Source organism: Spermophilus citellus (assembly GCF_964194105.1).
Source record: "Spermophilus citellus genome assembly, chromosome: 6".
Lineage (NCBI taxonomy): Eukaryota > Metazoa > Chordata > Mammalia > Rodentia > Sciuridae > Spermophilus > Spermophilus citellus.
In genome coordinates this window covers 90,441,071-90,456,741 of record NC_138187.1, presented here as the reverse complement: position 1 = coordinate 90,456,741, position 15,671 = coordinate 90,441,071, and the positions used below count along the sequence as shown (strand labels likewise).

The 15,671-nt window shown below is 36.8% G+C and overlaps 1 protein-coding gene across 1 annotated transcript; it reads right to left on the bottom strand.

Annotated features, from left to right (window-relative positions):
* Positions 1-260: 260 nt before the first annotated feature.
* Positions 261-15,448, bottom strand: LOC308651002 (aldo-keto reductase family 1 member C4-like; the record flags this gene model as incomplete). The annotated part of the gene is made up of 9 exons (XM_081297631.1): positions 261-303; positions 1,468-1,550; positions 7,028-7,193; positions 7,699-7,808; positions 9,844-9,966; positions 10,386-10,463; positions 11,318-11,434; positions 12,221-12,388; positions 15,365-15,448. The coding sequence occupies 9 exons, from the start codon at positions 15,446-15,448 to the stop codon at positions 261-263; spliced, it is 972 nt and encodes a 323-aa protein (XP_081153757.1).
* Positions 15,449-15,671: the final 223 nt, after the last annotated feature.

Sequence of the window (15,671 nt, the reverse complement as noted above, 5' to 3'; positions counted from 1 at the left end):
CTCAAAAAGAAAGTAATCATAAATATAATAGAGTGAATGTAGAATCTTGAGATAAACAACTTTATTTTTTTCAAAAATTGATGAAAATTTTAGTGTCTTTCTTACTGGACTGGTGAAGATTGCTTCAAGCAGAATGTGAGTTGCTAAGACACATGGGTTAACAACAGATGTGATGTGTCCAATCAGTAGCATCTGAGCTGTCTCCTGCATCACGACCCACACGGAGGATACCAGTAGAAGTGATGACAAAGGTGTCCACGTTAATATTCATCAGCAAATGGATAATTTGGATGATCAGCCCCACTAAAATGAGAATCAAAAATGTATAAGAGACTCAGTGACACCATTTTTACAGGGGTAAAGAAGTGACATCTACAAACTCCATTATATTTCCTGAGTGGTTGTGAAATCGGCCTTTCCTACTTTCCTGAATATAGCTTTATCAGAAAGGTAACTAAATTATTCAAATTCTATTCCCTTTTCTAGAACAGCACACAAAGAACTCACTGAGACAAGAATTCACTCATATTCATTCATCTCCCTTAGCTGTATCAAACGAAGATATCTTTCCTTATTTCTTCTTCTCAGTGAAAACAGATAAAGATTGCACCATGGATACATATTTGTAGAGGAGGACACATCCATTTATACCATCTTTAGTATAAAAACAGGTTTAGATATTGACCAATACAAAAACTATTTTAGGGTAGAGTGTTTTGCTAGCAATTTAACTTCCATTTCCATTTGCTCACTGCTGATCACACATGACACAGTGCTACATTCATACATGGAAAGGATGTTGTTTATAAAGTAGACATGCAAACCCCTGGAGCTCACTATATAATATTTACATCTCTGTACTTTAGTAACAATACAACAGAAAACCATTACTTCCGGAAATATTTAATAGGGAGCAAGAATTGCCAATTGCTTGCTACTGTCTCTTGACATTATGTTCCCCCTTTTCCTTTTTTAAATTTATATTAACAATATATTAGAAATTATAAAAATATAGCTTCCAGATTTTAATGACATATCATAATTGATTATATAATCCCCTCTCACATGTCATCACATCAATTTCTATTATAAATTAGCATTCCCTCAGGCAGAAGGGACATATATTCCTTGTTTACCCTCACTTATAACATATGTGCATTGTCAGACTCTATAACCATAAAGAATCAAGAAGGAGTACAAATTTTTTCATGACTATAATTCTCTTCGGATGATTTCTCTGCACACTTTTCCCTTGCTTTTGAATCTCTCTTCTCAAAAATGACTTTATCCTCTGAATTGAGATGTCTCCATTTTCAAACTCAAAACCAAATGTTCTCCCAACGGCCTCCACAGATGCCATTTGTCAGCCACATCAGTGTCTGAGGTTTGATCAAAACTCCATTGAATAAGAGGGAAAGACTTGAAACTAAAACAAACAATGGCCACACGTCAACCAACATTACTTACAACTCAGCAGCAAGGTATCGATAATTTCTGTTCAGGCCATCTAGTTCTTTCATGTCTTCTGCAGTCAACTCGAAATCAAAAACCTATCACACAGGGAAAAAGTATTTAACATAGGTGGACTGTGTGTTGCCAATCCTGGAAATCCAATAAAATCAGATAACTGCAGAAACATTTAAAATATCTGAGAAGTTTTTTCCAAAACTTATTAAAGACATGAAGCAAAAGGCTCAAATGGTCAATAAGTATCAGATGAAAATTAAAAAGAAATCACTTCTAATGCATAATGTACTGAAACTGTACCAACTACAGACAAAGAGAGATCATTAAGCAGAAGCTGTAGCAAATAAGGCTAATGTTATACCAAGATTACAGTGTCGTGTACTTAAAAGACTCAGAAAAAGCTAGAGGCAACATTTTGAAATATGTAAGATTATTCAATAATTTCCAAGGATACTCTTTGATTTCTTTCTTTTGAGGGGGGGGAGATAGGAAGGTACCAGGGTATGAACTCAAGAGTACTGGAATACTGAGTCACATCCCCACCCCTATTTTGTATTTTATTTAAAGATAGGGTCTCACTCAATTGGTTAGCACCTTGCTTTTGCTGAGGCTTCTTTGAACTCTCCATCTTCTTGCCTCAGCCTCCTGAGCTGCTGGGATCATAGGCATGTGCCACTTGCCCAGCTACAGGTCAGTTTCTATATCACATCAGTGGAAACTTCAAACTCCAATAATGATTTTTGTTCAACAATTGTTAAGTCAGAAATTCTTAAAGTACTAATTATATCCTGTTAATTAGGTTAATAAAGTCAAAGGAGGTGGTGGAAAGAGGATCACTTTGTCTAAAACTGAGACATTTTAAGCATGAAAACAGTTTCCACAAATTCCTAACATGCCTAAACAAATGGATACTTAAATCATATGTAATTTCCTCAAAAATGGCAAGAGTAAAATGTTTATAATTTAACAATTGATGAATGAGGTAAATGGAACTAACAGAATTCTTTGAACTTTTCTGTGCATTTGGAAATTCTCAAAATGAAAAGGGATTATCAGAATTATCACTACCGTGTGAATAAATCTAACAGAATATATACAAAGGCCTTCATGGAGAAGTTTACTGAAGAGGTTTCAAGTTGGCTGATGTAAAGTCAATTTCCTGGCTGCTCAGTGGCATAAAACCAGACAAGCAGTTTCTCAGCAAGGTGGATGAACAAACAAAATAAGGGGGTGACTTTTCTGGAATTTTATATTGGACACTCAAAACATATTGTGTACTCATTAAGTTAGACTAATAAAATCAGGAATAAATCCCCAGCACCACAGCTACTGCCACAGCTGGAGTTACCAGCCAGATTGATCTCTCCATGAGCATAGAGGATAAAGGAATTAATGGAATCCATATTTTTATATCTGGGAAGGAAATCACATCTCTCAAGGTGGTGTGTGGAGGACGAAAGAAGGAATCATTTTGCAGCAGTAGTGCAGGGAGCCGGCAGTTAAGGGACCTGATTCCTGGCAAATCCAAGTCTGGCCTAAATACAGGCCTAGCAAACCCACATGCACAAGATAAAGTAAGCCTAAGTAACCAGGAGAAAATTTATTGTGGAGAGAGCTTTACACAGGGGACAACTGGTTGTGAAAACCCTCCTAGCTCGCCCCTCCCACTGAGATCTTGCTTGCTTCCAGGACCAGCTGGGAGAGACTCACCTGGCTAGGAATTGGAAAGGGTGGGAGATGGAGAGATTGAATTTGGAGACTAAACCCAAGACAAGGAACCATGCAGTCCCCAGGTGATATAGTGGATTAAAATTTGACTCTTCCACAACATGAGTGGAGCCCAAGGGGAGATCACTGGAGTGCAGTCTTTCAGCATGGACCAGCAAATGGTAGGCCCTACAGGGAGGGTGATTTGTAATCTCCAGGCCAATTCCATGCAGTGAAGAGTCTGGAGCCTAGCTAAGCATAAGCCCTGCCTCCAAGTGTTCCACCTCTGAGAATCCCTATCTCACCCTAGCAACACCACCATGAGGGTGAAGCAAATATCATTATCCAAACAACCCCACCTAACTGCTGAGAAAGGAAGCTGAGAATCCTTTGAACTCCAATAGAAATAATTCTTTAATTTTTGAGATTTTTTTCCTTCTTTGTTTCCTTTTTTCATTTTTCTATTCAAATGTGACCTTAATGTTTCATGGACATTTGTATATATTCATATTTGTTTTTGTTTCTAATTTATAGCATTTTTAGAACCCATTCTTTTTCAAGAATCAGGTTTTATGAGGACTAGGATGCTTGATTAGTATATTTCAGTTTTGTTTTGTATTATTTTTATTTTTCATTATTAATTTTTCAAATTTTTAATTTTTTTTCTTTCTCACTTATCTGTTTCCCTTGACTATCATTCTTCCTTTTCCTCTGCTAATGGCCAATCTCTATTGTTCTCTCTTTTGCACTTCTTTTAATTTTTTATTCTATCTTTTTTCCTCTTTCCTCATAATCATCACATCCTACATCACCTCTGTTCTCTCCCTTTGCACCCTTTGAAATTGTAAACACTGTAGCAAACTTACTGTTTTTATTGTATGCAATAATTGTGCATTTTATTTGTCTTTACATTGACAACATTGTAGATGTCAAAACAATAAATATTTGGATTAATGCTGTATATCATTTAATTGCTTGTTGTTATTCTTTCTCTCTACCTAAATGGTTAAGTACTGGAAATCTTCAGGGACACTAAAAGTCTACAGAATAGAAACTCTACTATCTCAGATCCATACCATTATAGGTGTAGACACACAAAAAACATGAAAAGGCAAGGTAAGATACTGCCCCAAACAAAGGAAGATACACCAGTAACAAAATCCATCAAAACCAGAAATCTTTTTTTTTTTTTGAGAGAGAGAGAGAGAGAGAGAGAGAGAGAGAGAGAGAGAGAGAGAGAGAGAAGAGAGAGAGAGCATTTTTTAAATATTTGTTTTTCAGTTTTCGGTGGACACAGTATCTTTATTTTATTTTTATGTGGTGCTGAGGATGGAACCCAGAGCCCCGTGCTTGCCAGGAGAGCACGTTACCGCTTGAGACACATCCCCAGCCCAAAACCAGAAATCTTAAAGAAGGAGTTTAAAATGTGTGTAGTTAAACTGATCTAACAAGTAAAGTATGATGTAAGCAGTGAAATCAGAGAAAAAATACAAGTGAAAGATCAATCCAATAAAGAGACAAAAATTCTGAAAAAAAAGATCAAGGAGAAATTCTTGAAATGAAGGAATCAATAAACCAAATTAAAAATTCAACAGGGAACATTACTAACAGACTAGACCACTTAGAAAATAGTTTCAGGCAATGAAGACTAAATATGTAATCTTAAAAATAAAGTTAATCATGGAGAAAAGATGTTAAGAGACTGTGGACAGAATTCCCAAGAAATATGAGATAACCTGAAAAATCCAAAATAAAGATTCACTGGTATAGATGAAGGCTCGGAGATACACAATCTTTTCAATGAAATAATATCAGAAAATTTCCCAAACCTAAAGAATGAAAATGGAAATCTATACAGGAGCCTTACAAGATGCCAAATATACAAAATTACAACAGACCCACACAAAGGCACATTATTATAAATATACCTGAAATACAGAATAAAAATTTTAAAGGCTTCCAGAAAAAAATGACAGGTCATGTTTAGAGAAACATAAATCTGGATCTCAGTTGATTTCCCAACATAGACCCTGACAGCTAGGAGGTCATCCAATAATAGATATCAAGCTCTGAGAGAAAATGGATAACAGCTAAGAGTACTATAACCAGGAAAATTAAGCTGCAGATTTGACAGTGAAATAAAAATCTTCCATTAGAATTCTGATGCAATATGTTAAAAAACTAGCTGAATATTGGAAAATCATATCATAATCATGGATTGGAATCTTTAATATTTTAAAGTACTTTTCTCTCCAAATTTAGTGAGAGTTCCAGTGCAATATCAAGCAAACAGCAACAATCTGGGAAGAGATTGATAAAGTGCTTCTAAATTCTTTATAATAGGTCAATCTACAATAGCCAAGATATTTATAAATGAGTGAAGAGATAGCAAATGTTTTGTGATGTAGGACAAAAAGACTGATTTTCCATGATAATTAAGATTGTGAAAAAGAGCAAATAAGACAACCGATGACAGAAAAGTAGCTGGAAAAGTAATTCCTGTTACTGGGAAATTTAGCTAGTCATTTTAAAATTATGTGTGCATTTGGATTTTTTGTAAAGAAACATTTTTTTAAAAAAAAAACCTGCAATTGAAATAAATATGGAGTTAAGGACTATAAGACTTTTGTAAAGTAATGTACTAAAGGACTGTTCAGTTCCCAATGTAAGAAAAATATGCCACTCATCAACCACAAAGTAAAGACATGAAAACAACAAGAGAATTAACATTGTTCATGAAAGTATTCCAAAAGAAAAAAAAAAAGAAACACAAGGAGAATTTGGAGAACATATTTCAACAAATATATCTGTATCTGAAAAACAATATTCAGAATACATTAATGTGGTTAATTGTTTGCAAAAATGCTCCCCCAATAATTCACATCTCCCAGTATCTAAACTCCTATGTGAATTTGCAGCTTCTTTCACTAAGAGACTCTGTTTACTTCCCTACCCATTGAGACTTGTATGGTCTATACTTTGCATTGGCCAATAGAACCTGACAGAAGCAGTGATGTGCCCATTGTGAGCCTACCTAGGCATCAGAAGGTTCTGTAAGGATCCATTCACTGCCTGGGGACAGTGCTACGTGATGAGATAAAGTCTGTATCATCAACTGGTATATGTGAAGTTCTATAGAGCGGAGCTCAGACACCCCAAACAACAAAGCAAGCAGGACTAAAGCAGTGGCACCACATGTTCTGCGGATTGATATGAGAATCTCTTACAAATTTTTGAAAATCCAGTGTAACTGGATGACATTCACTGAATTCAGGTTGATCCGAGGCTAATAGTCAAACCATAGGATTATGAGATAAACAAGTGTTTTTTGCACTAACCTCAATATTATGGGTGGTTTGTTTTGCATCTACTCTAAGTAATGATTCAAAAAAGTTCTCCTACTTGAGAATCAAAAGATGAACAACCCATTTAAATGGGTAATACATAAACTGACAGGTGACAAGTGAAAAAACTCAAATTGAATAAATATATGAATATTAAAATAGATTGAGTATTTGGGGAAGTGTAAAAAAATAATAATTTGAGGAATAAAAGTCGCCCAATCCAAACTCTCATTTTGGAAAATTAAAAAATATACAACGATGTTACTTGCAAGAATTACACAATACCTGGCTACTAATGCTGAAACCAAATCTCTGTGCTTTATCCAACCTAATGCTATCCAGTTGCACTGTCTGTCCCATTGTAGAGTAAAAGAACACACTCTGAAAGCACCTGAAATCTTACATGCAGAGAACATGCTGCTGATATTGACTGGTCCCAATAAGATCCTTACAAGTTTCAAAGAAGCACACATGTAAAGAACCCACATTCCCACAGCCCTCCTCTCTACCTGAATGTTCTCTTTTATTTCATTCTCCTTCAAACTCTGGGCCAGAACCACAACCCCTCGCTGCAGCTGGTAGCGGAGGGCAATCAGGGCTGGGGATCGCTTGTGCTTTTTTGCCAAGGCACCAAGAACAGGATCATCCAAGAGAACTGGGGAGCTCTGGTCAACCCTGGAAGAGAAGAAATAAATGCTAAAGTCCTGAGGTCAAGTAGTTAGGAGGATTTCATTTATTTCTGGGGTTTTGTTTGTTTGTTTGTTTGTTGGTGTGTGTATGTGTATGTAGTAGAGAGGGCGGTGTTTAAGGGCAATTACTAAGGTTGAATCAAAAAGCATTTTGCCAGAGAGGCAAATGCTTACCCCTTTTTATTTTTGACACAGGGTCTTACTAAGTTTCTGAGGCTGGCCTCAAGTTTACAATCTTTCTGCCTCAGCTTCCCCAGACACTGCAATGACAGGCAAGCACCATTACACCCACTCACAAAACATACTGAGGTGTATTTGGACCACTCTAAATAGACATCCTCAAATTCAGACCCTGGTCCTGCAGCATCAGTGACTTATGGGCCCTTTTCAGAAGTACAAATTCTCTCCTGTCCCTGAGCTACTTGAGAGTGATCTTCCAAAATCTAAGTCTTATAGGACATTTGAGGTAAACTCCCTGATGTTCTCAATACCATTGTTTGTCTCGTTGAGTTCCAAGAGCACCATAGGCAACCAGAACAATGTTTTTTGATTTGCAGAAGTCCAGCAATTTCCTCTGGTTGTGATAAACATGACATTCTACCTGCGGTGGACAAGACAGAAAGTATCTCATTCTACAAAATGTTAATATTAATATGAAAACAAAATGCCAAGAAAAAAAAAGCTGAATTTTTTAAAAAATTGAAACTTGGACTTTAAATTTTGCCATTAACCAAGATTGACCAATGACTCATGAGAATAAGCTTGAAAGACATTTGATAGATATTCTGCAGGTAACATTTGGGTAAAATTGTTCATCAAAACCTATAAGCCCTAGTCCATATCTCAAGGAGCTTAGAATAATTCTCCACAATTATAATATATAAGAACAAATTCTAATTAGAACCAGTCAGGGTGGGACAAAGTGATCCAGACTTGAAAATCTCCCCTCTGCTGTCAAGAACATGAACAATGGAAACTTGGAAATTTGAGGCCACCCTACTGTGAGCCAACAGTCTAGAAGGTGAAGGTGGGCAGGACTACAAAACTCCCAAGAGACTCCCTAGAAAACTGAAAGCCAGGGTGGGCATGCCGTCCCCCTCCTTTCTGAGAGGATTCACTCTCCCTTAAGAGTTTCATCTTTTGCCATTTTCTTATCCTTTGTAGTAAATTCATGCCTGCAATTCTGAGCCACATGTCTGCAATTTTTCTAGTGTGATGCAAAAACTAGTAACTGAGGACCACTATTCCTGCCCCTTGATTTGTAAAAAGAATTCAAGTCTAACTCCTAACTGACTACAAATGGGACTGGAAAAACAAGTTCACTGATACAATAAGACAGTTTGGAAAAAAGATCCTGGTTCAAGCATTATATGGAAAAGCACTGGGTGACTGACCATTCTGCGTGAAAAGAGCTTAAGAAACATGACAAAGAGCAACAGGTGAACCAGAGTGGCATCCTGGAAAGGGGAAGAAGAATACAAGATATTTCAGAAAAACAATGGGAAAGATGAACACAGACTGGATTTAGATGGTATGAGAGACTTACAAATAACTTTAGGTATAGTAATGAAAATGTGCTGTGTGAGATATTATCTTCATTCCTAGGAAATGTTCCCTGAGTTCTCTAAGAGTTAGTAGTCTAGTCTACAATACACTTTAAAGAAATTTAGCAAACTATTACTCAGGTGTATGCAGATATATCCACAAAGATCTACATCTCACAGTGTTTCCCAAAGTCAACAATTTTAGATATAAGGTAGAATATATGAATGTCCTATATCATGCTTTCAGTTTCTGTATGTTTGAAAAATTTCATGATAAAAAAATTAAGATAAATTAATACAAAATTATTTTCAATTATTAGCAATTATATTTTAAATTTATAGTGCACTATCAACATTTATAAAAGTTATGGTCTCTGTTTTCCAACCACAGACAAATAACCATGCCCAGAATAGATGTAATTAAACAGTTGATTTGATATCGGAAAGCATGGAAGAAAGAAAGATAAAAGGGCTTAGGCTCAGGGCCAACTGTATATTCTGGTTAAAGTTCCTGAATGTGAATTTGATCCACCATCAGAATCACCATAAACAAGTAAGTTCCTCTCAGCCCTGTTACTTTCATGAGCTCTGCTGTTTTTCTTAATTAATGCTTCTGGATCCATAAAACTGAAATAAACCATAAAAAGGATTCAGGCTCCCGACCTCCACACGAAACCTGATCATTGGTCTTCTGTTTTCACTCTTTCTTGCTCACTGCCCATTCCTGTGTACTGGACCTCTTTCCTACCCACAATTCCTGCCACTACACATTCACCCATCTGGTCTCTGGTCATCCTCCAATGCTCAAGGACAAGCTCACCATGTCCCTGAAGTCAGATAAAGAACAACTCTCCTCATCACCTGTACATCACCAAATTCCTACAAAAACTGGGCACCAAGATCGTCCCCTCATTTTCACTAAGGATTCACCCAGCTCAGGTACAATTGAGAACCCTCCACACCCTCCAAGACAGTCTTAGACTCTTCTGTTCTACAGAGACAAATGAACTGGGGGACAGAAGAAATGGACGCTTGGAGGTGGTGCAGAAACAAGGAAAGAAATGAGACGGCAGTGAGGCTCAGGGCTCTCACCTGGTTGCAGACAGGCTTATACTTGAGGCCTGGTTTATTCAGGATCATCTCCAGCTGCCTGCGGTTAAAGTTGGACACCCCGATGGACTTGGCCAATCCTGCGTCCTTGCACTTCTCCATGGCCTTGGGAGGAAGGGGTTGGGAAGAGGCATTTGTACAATGGACTATGTCAGTATAAAGTCCAGACAGAACTGTTAATAGCAGAACTTTTCAACAACTGACAACAAAGCTGATGAACTGATTATTAACAAGAGAAAGATGGTAAAGATAATTGGACACAGTACTGAGAGCCAGAAAAGGAATCCCTGTGTCCTTGGGAAATCAGACATCACTGCAGGTGGAGGCAGGTGGTGCACTTCTCACTGTCTCCATTTTTCCCTGCTGTTTCCCTCTACTATATTCAAGTAATTCATTCTTCCCCACCACCCTAAGAAAAATCCTCTCTAAAATATAATGATTTCTTGTCCCACAATTTCAGGAGAAAGCATGACCTGACTGTCACCCTGTGGTCTTCCTATGTGATCACTCTCTCAGGCACTCACCTCCCACACAGCACAGAGATCCACATGGTCATATATTGTTTTTCCATTTTCATCTTTTGGAAAAAGCTCTTCCCCTGGCTGGAATAGAAGTGATCATCACAGCAATCTTGCCAAATTCATATGTCCATGTATAGCAATGATGCTAGGTGTATTTACGGAATGGAACATTCAAACCCATGAAATAAGGGGAGTATCACTCTATATTCATCTGTTTACAAAGTGTTTGCATGTGGATGTAAGGAATACCATTAGGTGCTTATCTTCCTGTATTCTCTTACATCAAATTATCTATATGCTTAAATATATATATATATATATATATATATATATATATATATATATATATATATATATAATTTTAAAAGATTTTTGCAGTTCTCCTCATGGAGTCTCCTACTTGGCTTATGTTACTTTTCCTGTCCCTATACATTGCCCTGTGTTAATTCCTCTCTTTCACTGGGAGGGTACATGCTTGCATGCAATTAATCACAGCAATAGTGAATTTCAGTGATGACACAGGTTAAACAATATTCCTTATCTACCTGGACACATATGTGTCCATGAATATGTATGTGTACTTAAGACGGTCATTCAAGTTTCTATTCAAGATTGATTTGATGCTGGAAGATGAAGAGACCCTATCAAATATTAATGACTATGAAGCTTGAACTGCCCCAAAGTCACATTTACCACCAATGAAAAAGGTAAAACAAAACCAAGCAAACCTCTGGTAATGCAGATATAATGGATGAATAAACAGAGATGTTTCTGAAGATTACTTCTAATCACAAATCTAAATGGTTTTGACTTTCTATAATTCATATAAATTAGGTTTATATAATTTTACATATAAGCTTAATTCAACCATCCTTGGTAATGATGGTCCTAGGAATGGCTGGAATTGAATCAGTTTGATGATGCAAATTGCTTACCTTCATTGAAAATGGGTAATGAATCAAATACAGGTCAACATAGTCAAAATGAAATTTTTTCAGTGATCTTTCCAAAGAAGATTGCACCAGCTCTGGTCGATGAAAAGTGCACCATAGCTGCAATGGTTAAAGAAAGGAAATTAGACTGTATTAATACATGACTCATATTTGGGAAATTTTTTAACTTCATATTGAGACATTCATTTGTCTGTTGATTGGAAACTGTTGATCACAGGGAAGATATTCTCTTCAGGTCTTGGGTTTCCATTCATCTCTCCTATTCATGTAAATAGGATAATACTTTTGGTTATTATTAGTCAATCAATCAAACTATGGAAGTAAATACTCAAAAGATATTATTTTTATCAAATACTAACATTATTGAATCTCTTTATTGTGTTTCATAGAGATTGTAAACCTATTATTAGTCCATTTCATCCATTTATTTCACAAGAATTTTTTTAATTTAAAGAACTGAAGGGAAACACGTTTTGAACATTTTAATATATGGTAAACAAAAATCAAGACACTTTAGCTACATATTCTTTACTCCCCCTACAAAATTATCTTTGACAAAAACAAATGTTAAAGTTGATATTCAGAATCATAAGAAATTTTAGAAAGTCATCATGGAGAAAACAAAACCATAATCTGGTCATAATTCTATCTGATTCCACAGCTAATACTAAATCATTCTGCTGATTCCAGAATCAGAAAAGTATAGAAAATTAAAAGTCATAATTTGTAGACTGTGAGTAGCAATTCATAACCATTCTCTATTTTGAAAATGGATATTACATGTGAATGAACATTGTACAATATTCACATTCCACCAATAACTTATCAGCTAATTTTCATTTCTTCATATCTATTTCAATAATTTTTACACTGTATACACAATACCTTTGAAGTACAGAATATGTCTTCTCTCTTCACAGTGCCGTCTGCAATCTTGCTTCTAACGGCCAGTCCTACCTCCTCTTCTACTTGGTATGCATAAGCACAATCAATATGGCGGTAACCAGCTTCTATAGCTATTTTGGTGGCCTCTGTTGTTTTACTATTAGGAACCTAGGGAAACAAAAAAGTATTTGGAGAATCATATGATTAATGATTTCTTACTTATAGTAAGAAAGTGGGCAATTCATTAGACTGAAGGAATTTTAAATTCCAATGTTTTCTTCAGACACCCTAATTATGTGATAAGGGGCTAGTCCGCAGAACTTTGAATGTCCATTTTTCTCTTCTGTAAGAATTAAAGAAATTGCCAAAGAGTTATTTTGAAAGTCATGGGCAGAAGGAGTGACCTCAAAAAACTCAAATTTTCCCATGTCCTGTGTTAGTGCTGTGCTTGCGGTAAAAACCTCAAATTCCCTTTTCTGGGATTTTCCTTGTTAATGGCAAAAAATCTCTGCCACCCACACTGCAGATAAAGTGATAATTTGCAAAATATACAAAGAACTCAAAAAGCTTAACACCAAAAAACAAACCCCAATCGATAAATGAGCATAATAACTAAACAGACACTTCTTGAAAGATGAGATACAAACAGACAACAAGTAAATGAAAAAATGTTTAACATTTCTAGTATTTAGAGAAAGGCAAATTCAAACTTCATTAAGATTTCTCCTCACTCCAGTCAGAATGGCAACTATCTAGAATACAGTAACAATAAATATTGCTGAGGATGTAGAGAAAAATCTACACCTATACATTGTTGGTGGAAATCCAAATTGATGTAACCATTCTGGAAAGCAGTATAGAGCCTCATCAAAAATCAAAGAATGGAACCACCATTTGACCCTATTATACAGCTTCTTCATATATATGAAAAGGAGCTAAAACCAGCATACTACCATGATTCAGCCACATCCATGTTTATAGTAGCTCAATTCACAATAGCTAAACTATGGAACCAAACTAGGTACCCTTTAACAGACAATAGGATAAAGAAAACTTAGCAAATATAAACAAAGAAATATTACTCAGGCATAAAAAGAATCACTTCATGACATTTGCCACTAAATGGATGGAACTGGAAACACTCATGCGAAGTGAAATAAGCCAGTCCCAATAAACCAAAGATTGAATGTTCTCTTTGATATGTGGGTGCTAAAAATAACAAGGGAGCAAGAGAAAGGAATAATAGAAGTTCAGAGAAACAAGGGGAATAGAAAGGAATAGAGTAGGTAGGGGAATAAGAAAGTCAGTGGAATGAATCTGCCGTAAGTTTCCTATGAAGGATGAAGACACCACAGTGAGTCACCACATCATGTACATACACAAGATTGGGTTTCTAATTAGAAAATGATATACTCCTTGTTTGTAAAATATGTCAAAATAGACTCTACTGTCATGCATAACTAAAAAGAACAAATAAATCATTCAGGTTAAAACCACTGTCTTCATGGTGACTGGGATGGAACTGAGGGCACTGTGGAAAGGATAAGCATCACTCATCCAGTCAGCACTTACTGGACTGAATGTCCTGAGGAGGAGGAAGCCCTGCTTGGCAATGCATGTGAGGGAGGCAGGTGCTGTGGCTCAGCCTGTCACTGCTGGACCCTCCCCTGAGACCTTCCTCAATAGGGACTGATACTTTGTATGCACTCTCCAGGTATTTTCTCTGGTCTTCTGGCAACCTAAGCCACTGCCCTGGAACAACAGGACTATGAACCTGAGGGCACAATGCATATATAAACTCCACTGTTTGTACCCTTTAGGGAAAGCCCACATCCTTGTTGTTATGCAAACATGAAAAATCAAATATTCCAGATCCATCCAGGGGCCAGACTGATGATAGGCTCTTGAACAAACAGCAGTGTGTTATGTCACCTCCCACCCACAACCACATCTCTATATGACAGAACTAAACACTGGCGGGTACAAACTGTATACTCTAAGGATATAGACTCACAAATAAGGAATTATACTCATCTTGTAAAGGGTTATTCACATAAGTTACATCAATCCCTTTTTTTGCAAAAACAATAAGAGTGACACAATCATTGCATGGTCTACAAAATTTGGACGATGATTTGAAAGTTCATTTGTTAAACAATAAAAAGGCAAATCAAACATGTTCTTTTTTAAAATTTTCAGAAGTTTCTTTTTCCAGGAAATCAAAATGAAAGTGATTCTAGGTACTACTGCCCTCGATTGATTCTATCCCTGAATTTCTTGGGTATAAGGGCACTTGGAGCAGCTCTAAAGCCCTAGTGGTCCCCTTCAATGCCATGTTGCCCTACAACCTAACCAAGTCCTGTCATGGGTCTGCACAATTGTTCTCTGGATGCTTCCTTAGTCTTGCAGAAGGAAAATGTTTAAATTCAAAATTCAGGAAACTAGTCACTTGTCACACAATAAGTGGTCAGAGGATGATGTTTGAATACGAAATTCTTTCCAGTCTAGTGAACTTGGCTCACTCCAGCTCAGAGGGTCACCTGTCAATACAACACACATGAGTGATGACCAGGAATTCACAAATACCCTTTCCCAGTTTAACTTCTCAGAATTTTATATTCTACATTCAGGTAAATTTCCCACACTTGAGAGCACGTGAAAAATTCTTGCAGCCAAGGTCAACATTTTCTGTGAGATGCTGAAGACTTCTTCACAGTGCAGAGGGAATAATCCCCATCATCAATGCTAAGCTTCTTGTTTCCAGGACCTTTTGCTACACAGATGTCTATGGAACTTGACTTTTTGGAAGGAAAAATTATTTCTTGAAGTATGGAAATAAACAGAAACCAGTACCAGTGTAAACCAAGTACTGACATTCATCTTTTTACCTAGTTGGTAAAGGGACTGAAATGTGGGGAGGTGGTGGGCGGGCCCAGAATATTAATAGATGACCACCTATCAGACAATGATATATAGAGTCATGTCTGTCCATTATCTTTTCTGTCCACAGAATAGCTCTCGCCTGGAGAAACAGAGAAACTAAGAGTCACATAGGAAGCAGGTCACTTGACAACCCAGATTGGATCCCGTTCATTTTATGTCTACTTTTTTTTTTGAACCCTCAACCCAACACCCCATTGTTACCTCTGGAGGTTTATAGGTGCCAAAGCCCAGTCCAGGAATGAAGCGACCATCATTGAGCTCCACATACTGAAGTCTGGAATTCATTGCCTGTGACTCCTCAGCCTAAGCAGGTTCTGCTTCTTCTTCTGCCGTCACTGGGGAATAAATAACTGGATTTCACAGCCCCAACTGCTTATATAATGGTTAACCAATTCTACTTGCTGTTTAATATTTAGCCAACATTGTATGGGAGGAGTGAGTTTAAAACAATATTCCAGGTATGAAAAGAGAATTAGAACCTGTTCTCCTATTTCATACAGAAAAATTT